This window comes from Tamandua tetradactyla, chromosome 5, assembly GCF_023851605.1.
Source record: "Tamandua tetradactyla isolate mTamTet1 chromosome 5, mTamTet1.pri, whole genome shotgun sequence".
NCBI lineage: Eukaryota > Metazoa > Chordata > Mammalia > Pilosa > Myrmecophagidae > Tamandua > Tamandua tetradactyla.
Window position 1 is genome coordinate 144,392,816 of NC_135331.1, and position 20,654 is coordinate 144,413,469.

Sequence of the window (20,654 nt, forward strand, 5' to 3'; positions counted from 1 at the left end):
GCCAAACTTTCCCATTACCTGTATTTATTCAGTCTGTGAGCTAGGAATGGTTTTTACAGATGAATATTTGTAACTGATTTGATGATGGAACCCTAACTTTGAAGCCCAGTAAAGCAAAATGTTACCCCCTTAGAGGAATTAGAATTCCATTCTTTTCATTATGGTAGACCTATTTTACAAAACATTGTACCTAATTATTATATTGTAAATTTTGTAAAAAAATTTGTGAAAAATTTTCTCTATTGTTATAAGTACCTACATAGTATCCTCTATTTTTTTGCCTTGTAGCCTAGAAAGTCTAAAACATTTCCTATGGCCCTTTATAGAAAAGTTTGCAGGTCTCTATTTGATCTGAGCTGGCTGGAGGTTAAGGAGAGCTGTGGCATGAAAGATAGGAGTGGATGAAGAAAATATATATACTTTGAGCTTTGGGTAATGGCAGTATCAGGGAATGTCTGAAAATAAAGTTCTGGTGTCCCAGTGCTTATGGTTTTATTGAAGATGTTTGACCAGAAGATATCAAGGGCTTGAGATATCCCTGGTACCTGAGTGATGGCTGTTGCTCACCATATTTATACTTGCAGGCAGTCTTAAATTGAGAATTTGAAAGTTGTACATTTTGCATTTTACATTTTATAGAGCTTTGCTCTTAATATTTGCTTGTGTTATGAATTATCTCTCTGTATAATGAAACAAGAGTTTTGATATAGTTCACTTTTTATTTAAGTTCTGTATTAAGCCCACTTTTATTTTTCAGTTACTCCTTTTGTTTTCTTTCTATTGTCTTTAAATTTAAAATGTATATTGCTTCAGTTGTTTTCACTGCTTTCATGTTGTGCTTTAACAAGTCTGTAATCCTAAAGATACCTAAAATATTTCATTTATAGTATCCTACAGTCAGTATGCCACAAAATCTTGTAATTGGGACATTCCTCAGGGACAAAATCAACTGTAGTTGATATTTAAAGTCAGTTGTGTTGTATATATGTGTATTTGTTAGTGTTCAGGTAGTTGGAAAATATTGTTTTGAAATAAATTTTTAAATGTCACTGATTCTAAAAACATTTTGAACTCAGAATTGGAAAGCATTTTTTGTTATATTAATTAACTTTTCTATATGTATATTCTCAACTAATAACATTTTGTTGCACATATTTTCCAGAGAATGTGAGTTTATTATTCAAGTTATACTGCTTGGCAGTGATGACCCTGGTGGCTGCAGCTTATACCATAGCTTTAAGATACACAAGGACATCAGACAAAGAACTCTACTTTTCAACCACAGCTGTGTGTATCACAGAAGTTATAAAGTTATTGCTAAGTGTGGGAATTTTGGCTAAGTGAGTATAAATACTTTTTAGTGTGTTAAATTATTTTTTCACTTAGTGGAGGCGTTTTAGTTTTTGAGGAAATCCAAGCTACGTCTTTACAAGTTTGATTGCTCTAGAACAGTGTTTCTCAGTTGGGGGTGATTTTGCCTCCCAGGAGATGTTTTTGGTTGTCACATCTGGGAGGATACCAGTGGCATCTAGTAGGTAGAGGCCAAGGATGCTGTTAAACATTCTGCAGTGCTCAGGATGGCTGTCATAATAAAGAATTATCTGACCAAAATGTCAATAGTGCAGAGTTTGAAGATCTCTGCACTAGAACAAGAGTTGGCAGACGATGGCTATGAGCTTAATTTTTATTGCAGCAGAAGCCATAAGACCTGCAAAACCTAAAATATTTGCTGTCTGACCCCTACAAAAAAAATTTCCTGACTTCTTCTATAGAGGGAAATAATGATAATAGTTAACATTTACTGAGTGCTTTCTGTGTTAAAGTGCTAAGCATTGTGCTAATTGCTTTTCATGAATTATCTCATTTAATCCTTATACATTTTTGAGGTAAGTACTGTAATTAACACCCATTTAATCAATATGGCATTTGAAGTTCCTCAAGGTTGAACTGTTAAAATGTGACAGCACTAGGCTTTGATTCAGTGAAGTCATATAAGACAAACTTTAGCTAAGGATGCAGTATAAAAAGGGTTAAAAATAGGGGCTTTGGTATGAGACAGACCTAATTTTAATATAAGACTCATTGGGATTATGGCTTCCCACACATTTCCTGAATACCTAGTTTCTTCATTTTTTAAATTAGAGAAAATATTGTACAGTTGTGAGTATTAAATAAAATCTTGTAGGTAAATTACTTAGCATGGTGCTTGGTACACACTAAGCCCTTCCTAAATGGTGGTGATGGTGGTAGTAGTATTGGTACACAAATAAGGGGTTTTTCTGGCTCTAAAAGTGAGGGCTATCTGGAAGTTTGTTTGCAGTTTTTATTATTTGGAAATGTTTTTGTTTTTTGCAGTGGAAATGACAAATGTAAACATTTTCTTTCTTTTTTTTTTTTAAAATTTTTTTTTATTAATCAAAAAAAAGAAAAGAAATTAACACAACATTTAGAAATCATTCCATTCTACACATGCACTCAGTAATTCTTAGTATCATCACATAGATGTATGATCATCATTTCTTAGTACATTTGCATCGATTTAGGAAAAGAACTAGCAAAACAGCAGAAAAAAATATAGAATGTTAATATAGAGAAGAGAATTAAAATAATAATACTAATAAAAATATATATATATAAAAAGGAAAAAGAAAAAACAAAAACAAAAGATACAAACAAACAAACAAACAAAAAACCATATTTCAGGTGCAGCTTCATTCAGTGTTCCAACATAGTTACATTACACTTAGGTATTATTGTGCTGTCCATTTTTGAGTTTTTGTATCTAGTCCTGTTGCACAGTCTGTATCCCTTCAGCTCCAATTACCCATTATCTTACCCTGTTTCTAACTCCTGCTGGTCTCTGTTACCAATGATATATTCCAAGCTGATTCTCGAATGTCGGTTCACATCAGTGGGACCATACAGTATTTGTCCTTTAGTTTTTGGCTAGACTCACTCAGCATAATGTTCTCTAGGTCCATCCATGTTATTACATGCTTCATAAGTTTAGTCTGTCTTAAAGCTGCATAATATTCCATCGTAGGTATACACCACAGTTTGTTTAGCCACTCGTCTGTTGATGGACATTTTGGCTGTTTCCATCTCTTTGCAATTGTAGATAATGCTGCTATAAACACTGGTGTGCAAATGTCCGTCTGTGTCTTTGCCCTTAAGTCCTTTGAGTAGATACCTAGCAGTGGTATTGCTGGGTCATAATCCATTCTGCCAGTCTATGTCTTTTGATTGGGAAATTCAGTCCATTACCTTTTAGTGTTATTACTGTTTGGATAATATTTTCCTCTACCATTTTGGCTTTTGTATTATATATATCATATCTGATTTTCCTTCTTTCTACACTTTACTCCATACCTCTCTCTTCTGTCTTTTCGTATCTGACTCTAGTGCTCCCTTTAGTATTTCTTGCAGAGCTGGTCTCTTGGTCACAAATTCTCTCAGTGACTTTTTGTCTGAGAATGTTTTAATTTCTCCTTCATTTTTGAAGGACAATTTTGCTGGATATAGGAGTCTTGGTTGGCAGTTTTTCTCTTTTAGTAATTTAAATATATCATCCCACTGTCTTCTAGCTTCCATGGTTTCTGCTGAGAAATCTACACATAGTCTTATTGGGTTTCCCTTGTATGTGACAGATTGTTTTTCTCTTGCTGCTTTCAAGATCCTCTCTTTCTCTTTGGCCTCTGACATTCTAACTAGTAAGTGTCTTGGAGAACGCCTATTTGGGTCTGTTCTCTTTGGGGTGCGCTGCACTTCTTGGATCTGTAAATTTAGGTCTTTCATAAGAGTTGGGAAATTTTCAGTGATAATTTCTTCCATTAGTTTTTCTCCTCCTTTTCCCTTCTCTTCTCCTTCTGGGACACCCACAACACGTATATTTGTGCGCTTCATATTGTCATTCAGTTCCCTGATCCCCTGCTCAAGTTTTTCCATTCTTTTCCCTGTAGTTTCTGTTTCTTTTTGGAATTCAGATGTTCCATCCTCCAGTTCACTAATTGTAGCTTCTGTCTCTTTAGATCTACCATTGTAGGTATCCATTGTTTTTTCCATTTTTTCTTCTTTGTCCTTCACTCCCATAAGTTCTATGATTTGTTTTTTCAGATTTTCTATTTCTTCTTTTTGTTCAGCCCATGTCTTCTTCATGTCCTCCCTCAATTTATTCATTTGGTTTTTGAAGAGTTTTTCCATTTCTGTTCGTATATTCAGCATTAGTTGTCTCAGCTCCTGTATCTCATTTGAACTATTGGTTTGTTCCTTTGATTGGGCCATATCTTCAATTTTCCGAGCGTCATCCATTATTTTCTGCTGGTGTCTGGGCATTTGATCAGATTTCCCTGGGTGTGGGACCTGGCTGGTTGAAAGGTTTTTCTGTGAAATCTCTGGGCTCTGTTTTTCTTTTCCTGCCCAGTAGGTGGCGCTCGTGGCGCTCGTCTGTCTGCGGGGCCCACTGGTAAAAGATGCTGTGGCTCCTTTCACTTGCCAATCCGAATCTCGCAGTCGGCCCCGGGAAACCGCGTGTGGAGGGGGGGGTCGCCGGCCGCCGTGGCTTGGGGGAGTGCCGGTCCAAATAGCCCAGCTGGCCCGAGACGCCAAGTGTGGCGGGAGGGCCCCGCTATCCAACGTTCCCAGTCAGACCGGGGAGCCACGTGCGTGGAGGGGACCCTAGTCGCCAGCCACCCTGGCGGGGAAAACGCGCGCCCCTCGGGTATCTCACCGCAGCGGATTCTCCCTGCCCGTTCAGCCGTTCCAGAATGGGGTACGCTGTCTTTTTGGTCTCTGTCGTGGCTCCGGGAGCTGTTTCGTATTGTTTCTGTTTCTTTAGTTGCTTTTCTGGAGGAGGAACTAAGACCCGCGCGTCTTACTAAGCCACCATCTTCTCCGGAAGTCTGTAAACATTTTCTTAATTAATAAAATAATGTGCAGGGGGTAGCTAATGACTTTAGATGCAGCTGAAGTGCTCTTCAGCAACTCCTTGAGGTATAGCAGCAAGCACTGACTCATGCAGAGTCGGTTTTCAGTTTCCATATCCCCATGCCAGACATGTTAGCCAGTGTGTGGTCTGACCAAATGCCTTACTCATGCATAAAACCTAGGGGCTTTTACTGTGCCAGCTCATGGTGTAGTTGGTGTTTGATTAATGTTCTGACTCTTGGCAGCTATATATTTTTATTTTTTATAAGATGTGTTTTAGGTCAGCTTTATCGAGGTATGTTTTATGTATCTTTTAATTCACCTTTTCTGGTGTATAGTTTTATGAATATAGACAAATGTAGAGTTATATAACTACCACCACAGTTGAGATATAGAGCAGTTCCATCACTACAAAAAGTTCTTTTGTCTCCCTTTGTGGTCATCCTCTTAGTTCCATCCCCAGCCCCTGGCAACTGCTCATCTCTTTTCTTTCCTTATAGTTTTCCTTTTCCACAGTGTCATGTAAGTGGACTCATACTGTATGTAGCCTTTGAATCTGAGTTCTTTCAGTTAGCATAATGCATTTGGGATTTAGCCACATTGTGGATATAGTTTGTTCCTTTTTATTGCTGAAGAGTGCTATTATATAATATGTGTATAGCACATTTTATTCACCAGTTCGAGTATTTGAGTTGTTTCTGGTTTGATTTTAAGTTAAATTTCAAGTCATTTTAGGAAAATTTTGAGGGGTAAACTTTATAATATAGTTTTATGTATGAGTAAAATTAGTGTTCTAAATTTACTTGTTTTTTTCTTTTTAGTCAAAGACAAAAATACAAATAGAAAAATAACTTTTCAAATTAAAGTTTGAATTTTGTGAAAATTGGTCATTATTGAACACCTCTAACGTGTTGAGTGCTGAAGCATCTGTTGACAGTGTACTTTCTCAGTATATTATGCATGTTAGGTGAATAGTATGAAGCTGTAAGAGGGTGAATGTAGACTGAGCTGCTTGGGGAAGGATTTATGAGATGGAATGGGTTTGAGTTGTATGGGCAGGTGAGAATTCATACACGTTTTAGGATTTGGGTTGGTGAGATTGGAGAAGCTGTGATGAATAGTATGTGTATAGGTAGAACAGACAAATTATATCTAGCCACTTTTTTTTTTTTTAACTTTTTTATTGTATAATGTAACATTAATACACAGTAAAGAAAAAAAAAAGCAATAGTTTTCAAAGTGCTCTTCAACAGAGAGTTACAGGACAGATCCCAGAGGGTGTCATGGACTACCATACCATCACCTCAGATTTTTCCTTCTCGTTGTTCCGGAACATAGAAGGCTAGAAGGAATAAATATTTTTTGATCCTCACAATTGATGTTTTTTTCTTTTTTTGTGTGAAAAATAACATATATACAAAAAAGCAATACATTTCAAAGCACAGAACAACTATTTAGTTGTAGAACAGATTTCAGAGTTTGGAATGTGTTACAATTCCACAATTTTAGGTTTTTACTTCTAGCTACTCTAAGATACTGGAGACTAAAAGAAATATCAATTTAATGATTCAGCCGTCATATTTGTTTGTTAAACCCTACCTTCTCTGTATAACTCCACCATCACCTTTGATCCCTTTATCCCACTCTTTAGGGATATTTGGCTTATGGCTATTCCAACCCTTCCATGCTGGAAGGGGCTGCCATTATTATGGGGTATGGAGATGGAACTAGCTGATGTTCTGGAGAAGATTGCCCCTTTCGTTTTCAGGACTTATCTTGTCCAGGGACTCATCTGAGGTGTAGGTTTCTTGAAAGTTACCCTAGTGCATGGAACCTTTGTAGAATTTTATATATTGTCCTAGGTGTTCCTCAGAATTGGCTGGAATGGTTTAGGTTGGGGTTGGCAAGTTATGATAGGTAGCATTGTCTAACTGAAGCTTGCATAAGAATGATCTCCAGAGTAAGCCTTTCGGCTCTGAACTCTGTCAGCTACTGATACTTTGTTAGTTACACTTCTTTTCCCTCTTTTAGTCAGGATAGAATTGTTGCTCCCACTGTGCCAGGGCTGAACTCATCCCTGGGAGTCGTCTCCCACACTGCCAGGGAGACTTTCACCCCTGGATGCCATGTCTCATGCAGGGGACTCTGCAATGACCTCACCTGCAGAGCCAGGCCTAGAGAGAGAAAGGCCATATCTAAGCAATAATAAAAATCCTCCAGAAGCAACTCCCAGGCATACCTATAGGTAGGCCAAGCTTCTCTGCCACATACATAAGCCTCATAAGAGTAAGCCTCAAGATTAAGGGCCCAGCCAGCCCATTGACCTGTGTGTCCCCAGTGCTTTACACAGAATCAGGGGTTTCCCCAGTGGCAGAGCTCAACAGTTCAACTTTTTCTCTCCTATCCCTCAAGGGCCCCTGCCAATACTTTCTGATTATCTGCTTAATATATTCTAGGATGTATCCATGCATTACACCAAGCCATAAAGGATTAGAGACCTTCATTCTTATTCTGGGTTCCCTGTGTTTCAATTGTTCAAATAAGGTATCCATACAGGTTGAGTCAGATCACATGCCACAGAAAATTTAGGTTCTGAATGAAACAAACCTTTTTTCCTTTGCATCTAACCACCTTTTTATTCATTTAACAAGTATTTATTGAGTGATTTCTATGAGGCATTTATACCAGGTATAGGATATAGAGGCATGAGTGAAATTGATATGCTGTCTACTTGGATGGAGCTTAGGTTTTGTGGAAGATGCAGAGAGTAAACCAGTAAACATACACATAGTTACAGATGATCATGTGAAAAAGAATACTGTAAAAATAGTTTGAGGAGGGAGAATAAGTTGGCTGGGTGTTAGAAAGCCTTACCATAATTGAATTTAAAATCTATCTTTTAAGTAGAGATACTGTGGCCTAACGTGTTAGCTTGCAAGTAGGATAAAATCTCAGACCTTTCATAGTTTGTTATGTAACAAGATTCAGTTTTCTGGAAATTTGACTTTTCTCATGGAATCCTTCATTCTGGATGGTGTAGATAAATGAGAGGCCTTACAATACCTTTAAAAGACATTTCAAAGGTTAAGGTCTCTGTGTTTAAAACTCTGAAATATCTTCCATATGACAGCCTAAGAGTTAATAAACTAAAAGAAAAATCCTAAAGATTTGTTTGTTTGTTTAAAGAAAATATAGGATTTAGGAAGAGGGGGATACATTTCTCCTTGCTCTTCAATTTCCAGAGTGACACACTCAGGAATTAAATAGAGCATTTAAAGCATGAAATGAATTATTTTAAGGTATAAGTTCAAGTCATGGTTTAATTTGTTTTGTAAATGTTATTTTTTTAATAATCAACATAGCAAAGAAAAGCAATGAGGCCTTTGGTATAACTTGAAGTTTGGGTTGGTTTCCTCCTAACCCACCTGCATAGACTTTATTTAATTTTTAAAAAATATTTTTAATGATAAATCTTTATACATACATTCTATACATGGTGTACAATCAGTGGCTCACAGCATCATCACATAGTTGTATATTCATCACTGTAATCATTTTTTAGAATATTTGCATCACTCCAGAAAAAGAAAGAAAAAGAAAAACTCATACATACCCATACCTTATCCCTTCCTCTCATCGACCACTAGTATTTCCAACTACCCAATTTATTTTACCCTTTATGCCCCCTATTATTTATTTATTTTTTATCTATACTTTTTTACTCATCTCCCCATACCCTGGATAAAAGGAGCAGCAGACACAAGGTTTTCGCAATTCCACAGTTACATTGTAAAAGTTATGTCTTTATGCAGTCATCTTAAAGAATCAAGGCTACTGGAACCCAGCTCAACAGCTTCAGGTACTTCCCTCCTGCTACTCCACCACACCATAAACTAAAAAGGGATATCTATGTATTGCATACGAATAACCTCCAGGATAAGCTCTCGACTCTGTTTCTGATTTTATTTATTTGCATCCTCTCTTTTTTTTTTGTCAACCTAACTAAGGGTTCATCAATATTACTGATTTTCCCAATGGTTTTCTGGATTGTTTTCATGTCCTCAATATAATTTCTTTCTGTGCTAATCTTTTATTTCTTTCCTTTTGTTTGCTTTGGGGTTAGTTTGCTGTTCTTTCTCTAGTTCTTCCAAGTAAACTTTTAATTCCTTGATTTTTGTTCTTCTATTTTAATATAGGCATCTAAGGTAATAAATTTCCCTCTTAGCACTGCCTTTACTGCATCCTGTCAATTATGATATGTTGTGTTTTCATTTTCATTTGCTTTGAGATAATTATTGGTTTATCTTGTAATTTCTTCCTTGACCCACTGGTTGTTTTAAGAGTTTGTTGTTTAGCCTCCATATGTTTGTGAATTATTTGGCCCTCTTCCTGTTACTGATTTCCAGCTTCATTCCATTCTGATCTGAGAATGTGTTTTGTATGATTTCACTCTTTTTAAGTTTATTGAGACTTGCTTTGTGATGTTCTGGAGTTAGATGCTATAGGACTTGGTTTGAATATAGTAGGTGAGGGAAAAGGAGGTAACAAGAATCATATCCACCTTTTATTTTTTTCTGAAACCAGAAGAAAAATAGATTAGGGAAGGGATATCAAGTTAATTTTGGTAGGTGTAATATAAAATTTTTAATACCTCTGAGAAAGCCTAGTGGGGATAGGGAGTAGGCAGTTCAATAAGTGAGTGTGGAACTCAGAAGAGAATCTGGGCTGGAGAAATAAATTGAGAGTCCTTATCACAAAAATGTAGTATTATATGAGTAAAAGAGGTTGTTTAAAAAGAGCGACCTTGTAAAAGTATTCTTATTTGGAGTGTCTTTTGGCTCAGAGGAATCTCAATATTTTAAAGATTCCTGTTTTCTGGAAAGCCAGGAACCCAGAACTAAGTATAAAGAGGAACACATAATAATAGGTGTAGTATGTTCAGACAGAATGAAATCTGCTCTTTTAAGAAATAACAAAAGAGGAAGTCTGGTCTGAAGCAGCTTCCTAGAACTTTGCAAGTGTTAAATTAAGTGGAATAGGTTAAGCATAACTTTAATCAAGTACCCAAATGAGGCAAATTGGAATCTTTCAGTTTCCAAAATTTTAAGCAGATGCAGTTGTAGATCTAGGGATGGTTCCTGGTGAGCTTTTAAAGATTTGACATCTAGACAGACTCGTCTCCTTTGTGAGAACTTTGATCTTGGAAAGGAACTAATTAATTAATGTAATCTCTGACCAATGAATTCCATCTAGCTAAATAGATGACATTGAGGTTCCAGATATACATTTTACATGAAAGGCCAGTCTCTCTATTGGGATTTGAGGTGGTGGTGAGTTACAATAACTGAAAATCTTAGTTGGGCAGAACCCAAGATGGCAATCTAGGTCAAACGGCAGAGACCCCATTCTCTGTCCCCTCCCCCCTCCCTTTTTTTTTTCCTTTAGTAAGCTTTTTTGAGTTTTTCCAACATTTCACAGAGAAGTTTTAAATATTTTCCACAGCAAAGGCTGGGTACAGGTTGCAGCTCAGCTCTGCAGTGGCTGGTTCCCCCTCTTTTTTTAACCTCAAGGTATGAGTAAAGGGGTTGCATCCCCTGAGGCAGGGGTATCCTAACAGTCATAGTATTATCCCAACATTCATATTATTAGTATGATAAAAAATTTATGAGCTGAAGCTTATAGGTGGCCTGCTAAAACACTTGAAAATATTAACCTAATTTTAATCCCAAATATTTTGTTTGCCCTACTTAAAATATTTCAAAAAGAACTAACAATTATAGATGCAGTTTACTGTTTAGGCTATTTAACTTAGAGCAAACATAGATTTGCTTCAGTGACAAGTGCCTAATACATATCGGGTCGTAAAGATTATGGATTTCCCTTTCATTTCTTTAGAAAAAAGTAAAGTCTTTTTCTGGTAAAAGAACAGAAAGCAGAGAAATGCATATTGTGGTGTGGTCTCCAAGAAAACTTGGCAATAAATATGAGGAAATCACTTAAAATGTTATTGCTATATATTAAAATTACCTAAGAAAAACCAAATAATGATACCCCTTTTTAGGTCTGTTGTGAAAAATGCATGTTTGAAAAACTCATGAACTTCTTTTTTTAAGAAAGCCAATGTCTACACTCTTCAGACTACCAACTATTAATTACTGTTAAAACGTGTTATGTTTAAAGTGCCATACATCTTCGAGATTTGCAGCAACTACACTTAGAAGCCTTCAGATGTTCAGGATTGTTGTTATTGAGAATGGTAGACTGTTAAAGAGACATTCTTTCATGTCCCTGCTTAGAAAAAGGTGAAGGAAACATGCAGGTAAATACAGCTGAATTTCATGTCATCCATGTACCTCCATTTTAGCTATAGCTAAAATTTTTTGCAATGTGAAACTGCAGGTTAGAACTGTGAAAAAAAAAAGGGGAAGTTTAGGGAGGAATTAATAGATAGCTACTTCGATAGATAAGGTTTACATGGTCTATTTTGGTGAATTTTAGTTACGCGCAAAAGACTGCTGGGCACTGTGTGATACTGTATATACTGTGTTCCACTTTACTTTGTTTTTCACTTGAATGTTTTGTCTTAGATGGTTCCATGTCAGTACTAGAAATCTGTCTTATTTTTTTTTAAGAGCTGCATGGTAATCCATTATATGACTGTATCATATAACATTTGGGTTCAGTCTTCTATAAAACAAAGAGTAATGATTATCTTTGTATAAAGATACCTTTGTCCACATGTATGGTTATATCAAATCACTTATAAATTGGAAGGATATTACTAAATCCTATTTGGGGGAGAAGGATGAAATAGCCATTTGTTGTAAAAGCTCTATATTTGAATATATTGATTTTTTCAATATTTGAATTGTTACCAGTTTCTAACTGTAATTTGATTGAAATATAAAACAATACATTAAGGTATTTTGGTTTTACATAAAATTAATTACAACTACAAGTCACATGAAAAGTGCATGTTAGCTTTACTAAATCCTGTCACAGCTATTTAAAGCTGACAGTTTAGATTTAAATGTCATTGATGATATGAAGAAAGGAAAGTGAAAACACTTCACATTGCCTTACAAAAAAGTCAGTTTTTTATTGTTTGCTATTCACCACAGTTTACAAAGACCAAAGAAACTTAGCAGGAAGTAGAAATGTAAATGTGCATATACCTTGGATATGTTTTATAATATCTTAAATCTTTGAACTACTTACCCATAAATGACCAGAAAAAAACTTTTATTATTTCATAATATTAGCTAGAATAATTAATGTGGCTGTCAAATACATATACGTTATCCAGTGCTAATTCTATTTCCCCTGCTTGTTTTAAATTTTGACTCCTTTTTATTTATGCTATAATGGGTTCAGGGATGTGGAGGGGAAATAAAAATCATATGATGGGTTTTTTTGTTGTCAAACTGTCCTCACTTGGTTTTTATACCTACTCACCCCAAAGACTTTTATATAAGTTAGTTATACTTAATTTTGCAGATGTTACGAAATTTGTAAACAAGATTTACATTTTTTGTGCTCAGGAGTAACTTCTGCTGTGTTCTATTTTGCACAGTGCCTTGGTAACCTAGCCCAGGATTTTATTCCTTCAAGTAGTTCTCATCTGGAGAACTGGAAGAATGAGGCCTACCTTTGACCAAACATCAGATCAGGAGCTGGAAGAATGAGGCTTACTTTTGACCACACTTAAGTCAGAAAGAATTGTTTTCAGCCTGTTAATAGTAAAATTGGGGGGGGAGGGGAAGCCATGCTCTGCAGTCAGCATGGAACTTCAGAATTTCTTCAGGTAAGAAAAGGTTGCATGTAGATTTTATTCCAGTCACAAAAGTCAAATTAATTGTTCAGATAATAAATTTAAATTAAATATAATTAACTCATATAAAAGACTTTGGGGTGAGTAGGTATACAAACCAAGTGAGGACAATTTGAGAACAAAATTTATTCCTTTTAAAAAAAATCAGTATTTGGTTTTCAGTTATACCTGCTTTCTTATCTAGCAATGTGATTTATATAATTAAATTTAATACATTTGTTTTTAAATAAAAGTTGCTCATAAAGATGTTTATGGTTTGATTAACAGGCAAGTACCAGGATAAGAAAATGGAAGAAAAAATGTTCTTTGTTTTTTATATATTCCTTTTTATAGCATATTCAAGGCTGCAGGATATTTTATATTGATAGATTAATTTTGTCTCCTTCATATAAAATAAAAGGACAAATGATTACTGGGTTTACTGGATTATATGTACCTCTTGTTACTTTTTAAATAACTAGTGAGTAAAGCTAAATACAAGCTTTAAGAGCTATATTTTAAATAAATTTATTAATTAAGCAGGATTTAATCTGGTTAATACTGAAACTATTTATCCTTCCTTTAAAACTTGCTGTGTGTTAAGATTTCCACTTATTTATACCTCCTGAATCTCTTTATTCTCTTTCTTGGTTCTTCTGTTATTCTTGAGCTTTTGTTCTCTGATTAGTTCTTTTTCCATCCTCTGCTATTTTTTGTAACTTTTCAGAATATTTAACTTATTATGGTTATATAATATTGCTATAATATAAGGTACTACAGAGAAACTTGAACTCTCCCATTATTTAGCATCCTGGTATATCTTATCTTCTCTATTAACTGCATTAGAGAAGGAACCTGCAAAAGATACCCACATTTTCTGGAAATTGAAAAAGTAACTTCTAAATATCCAACAAAAAGGATAGTGTCAGAGGAGCCAAAAGCCTGAAGGTTAATCCTGACACTTTATTGGTTTGTCACACTGAAAGAAAGGAGTACTCAAACTGATCAGTGATGTAGCCCAAAGGCCCTTATTTTTATGCTAAAGCTGAAAATATGGGAGAAGAGAGAAGAAAAGTGAAGGAGAGAAATGGGACAGCAGCACCCTTGGTTATTGGTACAGGCAGGGTAGTTATTAGGAACAGCAATTGGATCTTTAAGGGGCCCATATTCTGACAGGGCAAAGAGCCAGTGATAAAGAGATCAACTCTGTTCTTGGGATAGTCAATTCATTTGATACCATGGATAGTCTTAGACTGTCTCTGAAGGGTGAGGGTAAGATGGCGTAGACCAAAGTTGGGGATTGGGTGGGGAAAGGATAATTAACTCTATGCTGTAGCCTTTGAAGCTTCAGCTTGAGGAATCTTATGTGGGAGACAAATGGATGAGGAATTACAGTATGGGGATGGGTACAGACAGACATACCTCTCAGTAGCTCCTTTGAGTGCAACCCTGAAGATGCATTAAGTACAATAAATCAGCATTCTAAAAGGGCAGTGAAAGTGGTAACTCATACGCCACACAATTTGTAAGGTTATATCTGTACTGTCTTGTGCTTACTAGTGATAGTTAGGGCAATAAAGATGTTCAGTTATACATTTTAAAACAGCACCTTTTAAATTTAAATCTCTACTTTTAAAATTTTTTTCTTCAGTTTTATAATTGAGGGAAAAACATTCTTTGCAAAGGTATTCTTTATACTCTAAGATGTTAAGAAAGTATATAGAACATGTTAAATTAGTATTAAAAAGCAGTTTAAAAAAAGAATGTCAAGTGTTTAAAGGGTAAACCTTTATATGTCTGGAAAACTGCTATGTAGAATTTTTCAGTAGACTGATTTATTTTGATAATACCTCTTCTATTAAGAGTTTGTAATCCACCACCAGGGTGTGGGCATTACTTTTCATCACATAGATTTACTATGTGGTATGTAGCATTTTGAATTTGGGAGGAGTAGAAGATCTGTAACTAAAGAAGGATGTATTTTGTTTCTATGGCATAGGCCAAATTTTCTGTCTTAGATAAGCCCTTCCCTTAGGCAGTAATGTTCTATAAAAAATAGTTAAGCACAGGAAATCTATTTCATATTATGGGCTTTTTGTTCCCCCTTAGAATATGGGTAAATATTTTTGCAATATTTAAATATGAAAAAATTCACTTCACAACTGTTGATTCTAATATGTAAACTCAAAATTCATTGTGATTATCATAAATTTGGTTGAAATCTTTCTCACCAACAAAGTGTTACTTATGGTCCTTTTAAGGATATTGTAAGTTGTAGTTAGAATCCTTTTGATAAAGCACTTTTTTGGTATTACTGCTTATTATAAAATACTGTTATTTTTCTGTTCAGGAAATAAATGAGCTGATTTACAACAGCTAGAAATATAAGGAGGAGTCTTCCTGAGTAAAAATATGATACTTAAAAGCATGAATAATAAATATGCAGTAAAGTAGTAAACTTTATACATTGCAGCTGTAGTTTACTTTTGTTGGTATTAGATTATTTAGATTTCCACAAAATTATACAGATGGCACTTGAAGTTTCATGAAAATATACTTAAAGTAAAAAATATAAAGTAGATTTATTATCTACATTTCATAAGCACTGAATTCAATTATAAATATTATAAATAATATTGATCTGAATTGCTCAATTCATAACCCACATAACTTCTATAGATACCAAAGCCTTTTTGTTATTTATATACTATATATAACTATCTAAAGTATACAATCAGTGGTTCACAGTATCATCATATAGTTGTGCATGCATCTTCACAATTGGTTTTTGAACATTTTCATTCCTCAAAAAATCCCCAATAAATAAAATAAAAATGAAAAAGAACCTCCAAAACATCCCATATACCCTGTCCCCCAATTATTTATTTATTTACTTATCTGTCCATACAATGGATAAAGGAAGCATCAGTCACAAAGTTTTCATAATCACACAGTCACACTATAAGAGTTATATAGTTACACATTCATCTTCAAGAATCAAGGCTACTGTAGGATTGAAGGCAAGATGGCAGCTTAGCAAGGTGTGGGATTTAGTTCGTCCTCCAGAGCAGCTAGTAAATAGGAAAAGTACAGAACAACTGCTGGGGCCATGTTAGTGACCGGGCATACAGCGTACCCCCAGTCTGGACCAGCTGGACCAACTGCGAGCCCCCCCAGAAACATGAGTTCCCCAAGCCATGGTGGCTGGCGCCCCTCCCCCATAGGCTGCTTCCCAGAGGGGAAATGAAAGGGACTTTACTAGCAGCAGGTGCTGAGCATAACAAAACTCCAAATATGGAATTAATTAACAAATTCTGACTACTAAAAATAGGCCCCCAGCTCAGCTGAACCTCAATAAAAGTGGAGGTCACTGTTTTTTGCCCCAGTGCAGAGGGGGCAGGACTGATGGAAAAAGAAAAAAACAGGTTTTTTTTTTTTTTGTATCTGAAAAGGTCTAGGCCTTGCAGGAAAGGAAGGGGCAAATAGGACCTGGAGATACACAGCAACATACCAACTTAAGCTCTTGATTGGCAAACCCAAGGAACTGGGTCCTGCTCTGGAAAGGGGTTTTCTTTTTCTCTTTTGTGGCTGTGTTTCTATGGATTGATTACTCTTTGGATACAGCTGCAATGCTTCTCAGGCTCCATTGCCCCAGGCATAGGCAGAATTGAGCTTGTTTGAGAGCTTGTCTGGAGCCTGTGCCTTCCCCAGAAGAGGGGTGGGGCCCAGATAAGGTGGAATCCCACCCTCAAGGAGTTCAGATCCTAGGGTCTGGAAAAGTGAAGGGATTAAAACCAGCCTACAACCTCTTCTCTGTCTCTACCATGCACCCAGCACGGAGAATCCACTGAAGTTAAAGGTACCACATCACCTTATGCTGGTGGGACGTGCAGGCAGAAAAGCACCACATATTGGGAAGGAGAGGAAAAATGCAAACTCCAGAGACTTCATAGGAAAGCCTTTTAATCTGCTGGGTCTCACCCTCAGGGAAAACTGATGCAGGTGACTCCTTCCTCCTGAGAGGAGACCAGTTTAGTCTGGGAAAATCCAGCTGGGGTCTATAATAACCTAAGTAGACCCTCCTAAGGGGTGGGGGGAAAGGCACCTTACAGTCAGGGCAAGAAACAAAAAAACAAGAACTGAAAAATTCTGATCTATTAAACAAAACTTAAGCTAGAGGACTAGAATAAGCTGAACTGAATGTCAAAAAAAAAGATAGACAACAAAGTCATCCAGCAAGAAAATCCTAGGAAAAAGAAAAGTGAAAACAATCTCCAGAATAAACTAAGGTAATTAAATGCCTAGATGCCAGCAAAAAATAATGAATCATACCAGGAAAATTGAAGAAATGGCCCAGTCAAAGGAACAAACCAACAATTCAAATGAGATACAGGAGTTGAAACAATTCAGAATGTTTGAATAGACATGGAAAACCTCATCAAAAATCAAATCAGTGAATTGAGGGAGGATACAAAGAAGGCAAGGAAAAACAAAAAGAAGAAATTGAAAGTCTGAAAAAACAAATCAAAGAACTTATGGGAATGAAAGGCACAGTAGAAGAGATGAAAAAAAAAACAATGGAAACCTACAGATAGGATTAGTGAACTGGAGGACGGGACATCTGAAATCTGATAAGCAAAAGAAAATATAGGGAAAAGAATGGAAAAATATGAGCAAGAACTCAGGAAATTGAATGACAACATGAAATGCATGAATATACATGTAGTGGGTGTCCCAGAAGGAGAAGAGAAGGGAAAAGGAGGGGAAAAACTAATGGAGGAAATTATCACTGAAAATTTCCCAACTCTTATGAAAGGCTTAAAATTGTAGATCCAAGAAGTGCAGCGTACCCCAAAGAGAATAGATCCAAATAGACATACTCCAAGACCCTTACTAATCAGAACGTCAGCTGTCAAAGAGAAAGAGAGAATCTTGTAAGCAGCAAGAAAAACAATCCATCACATACAAGGGAAGCCCAATAAGACTATGTGTAGATTTCTCAGCAGAAACCATGGAGGCAAGAAGACAGTGGAATGATATATTTAAGATACAAAAAGAGAAAAACTGCCAACCAAGAATTCTATATCCAGCAAAATTGTCCTTCAAAAGTGAGGGGGGAATTAAAACATTTGCAGATGAAAATTCACTGAGAGAATTTGTGATGAAGAGACCGCCTCTGCAAGAAATTTTAAAGGGAGAATTAGAGACAGATAAGAAAAGATGAGAGAAAAGTGTGGAGAAGAGTATTGAAATGAAGACTATCAGTAAAGGTAAAAAGAAAAATTAGATATGACATATAAAATCCAAAAGGCCAAATGCTAGAAGAACGTACTGCCCATACAGTAATAACACTAAATGTTAATGGATTAAACTCCCCAATCAAAAGACATAGACTGGCAGAATGGATTAAAAAAACAGGACCCACCGATATGCTGTCTACAGGAAACGCATCTTAGTCCCAAGATAAACATAAGTTGAAAGTGAAAGGTGGGGAAAAGATATTCCATGCAAATAAAATAAAGAGCAGGAGTAGCTATACTAATATCCAGCAAATTAGACTTCAAATGTAAAACACTTAAAAGAGACAAAGAAGGACACTATGTATTTATAAAAGGAACAATTCAACAAGAAGACATAAATATTTATGCACCGAGTCAGAATGCTCCAAAATACATGAGGCAAACACTGAAAACACTGAAAAGAGAAATAGATACATCTACCATAATAGTTGGAGACTTCAATTCCCCATTCTCATCAACAGACAGAACACCTAGACAGAGGATCAATAGAGGAACAGAGAATTTGATACAGTAAATGAGCTAGACTTAACAATGGAACATTACACCCCACAACAGCAGGATACACCTTTTTCTTAAGTGCTCATGGATCATTCTCAAAGATAGACCATATGCTGGGTCACAAAGCAAGTCTCAGTAAATTTAAAAAGATTGAAATCATACAAAACACTTTCTCAGATCATAAAGGAATGAAGGTGGAAATCAATAATAGGCAGAGTGCCAGAAAATTCACAAATATATGCAGGCTCAACAATACACTCTTAAACAACTAAGGAAAAAATTATAAGAGAAATCAGTAAATATCTCAAGACAAATGAAAATTAAAACACAACATATCAAAATTTATGGGATGCAGCAAAGACAGTGCTAAGAGGGAAATTTATTGCCCTAAATGCCTGTATCAAAAAAGAAGAAAGGGCAAAAATTCAGGAATTAACTGTCTATTTGGAAGAACTAGAGAAAGAACAGCAAATTAATCCCAAAGCAAGCAAAAGGAAAGAAATAATGAAGATGAGAGCAGAAATAAACATGAAAACAATCAAGAAAATAAACAAAATCCAAAGTTGATACTATGAGAAAATCAATAAGATTGATGGCCCCCTCGTGAGGTTGACAAAAAGAAGAAGAGGATGCAAATAAATAAAATCAGAAATGGAAGAGGAGACATAACTTCTGACCCCACAGAAATAAAGGAAGTAATGAGAGGATACTATGAACAATTTTATGCTAATAAACTAGACAATGTAGGTGAAATGGACAACTTCCTAACAATGCATGAACAACCATTAACTTGAGAAGAAATAGATGACCTCAACAAACCAATAACAAGTAAAGACATTGAATCAGTCATTAAGAAGCTCCCCAAAAAGAAAAGTCCAGGACCAGATGGCTTCACATGTGAATTCTACCAAACATTCAAGAAAGAATTGGTACCAATCCTGCTCAAACTCTTCAAAAAAATTGAAGAGGAGGGAAAGCTATCTAACTCATTCTATGAAGCCAACATCACCCTCATACCAAAGCCAGACAAAGATACTACAAGAAAAGAAAACTACAGACCAATTATCTCTTATGAATATAGATGCAAAAATCCTCAAAAAACCTAGCAAATTGAATCCAGCAGCACATTAAAAAAATTATACACCATGACCAAGTAGGATTCATCCCAGGTATGCAGGGATGGTTCAACATAAGAAAATCAAACAATGTAATACACCATGTCAACAAATCAAAGCTGAAAAACCACATGATCATCTCAATTGATGCAGAAAAGGCATTTGACAAAAGTCAACAGCCTTTCTTGTTGAAAACACTTCAAAGAATAGGAATAGAAGGGAACTTCCTCAACATGATAAAGGGAATAAATGAAAACACCCACAGCTAACATCATCCTCAATGGGGAAAAATGAAAAATTTCCCCCTAAGATCAGAAACAAGACAAGGATGTCCACTATCACCATTGTTATTCAACATTGTGTTGGAAGTGCTGGCCAGAGCAATTAGAGAAGAAAAAGAAATACAAGGCATCAAAATTGGAGAGGAAGAAGTAAAACTCTCACTGTTTGCAGATGATATGATACTATACGTCGAAAACCCTGAAAAATCCACAGCAAAACTACTAGAGCTAATAAATGAGTACAGCAAAATGGCAGGTTACAAGATCAACACTCAAAAATCTGTACAGTGTTTCTATACACTAGTGACAATCTGAGGGGGAAATCAACAAAAAAAATTCCATTTAGAATTGCAATGAAAAGAATAAAATAGGAATAAATTTAACTAAAGACACATACAAATAAAACTACAAGAAATTGTCAAAAGAAATCACAGAAGACCTAAATAAATGGAAGGGCATGCTGTGTTTTTTGGATTGGAAGACTAAATATAGTTAAGATGTCAATTCTACCTAAATTGATTTACAGATTCAATGCAATACCAATTAAAATCCCAAAATCTTACTTTTCAGAAATAGAAAAACCAATGACCAAATTTATCTGGAGGGGCAGGGTGCCCCGAATAGCTAAAAATATCCTGAGAAAGACAAATGAAGTCGGAGGCCTCACGCCACCTGACTTTAAGGCGTTTTATGAAGCTACAGTGGTCAAAACAGCATGGTTCTGGCA

At 35.8% G+C, this 20,654-nt stretch overlaps 1 protein-coding gene across 2 annotated transcripts in view; it reads left to right on the forward strand.

Annotated features, from left to right (window-relative positions):
- SLC35A1 (solute carrier family 35 member A1) overlaps window positions 1-20,654 on the forward strand; it is a 45,456-nt gene that overhangs the window by 4,157 nt on the left and 20,645 nt on the right. Inside the window, exon 2 of one of the 2 annotated variants that reach the window (XM_077162388.1) lies at window positions 1,163-1,340. The exons of the other annotated variant lie outside the window; for it this stretch is intronic. Within the exon in view, the coding sequence (XP_077018503.1) occupies window positions 1,163-1,340 (178 nt within the window). The remainder of the gene's footprint in view (window positions 1-1,162; window positions 1,341-20,654) is intronic. 2 annotated transcript variants of the gene reach the window in all.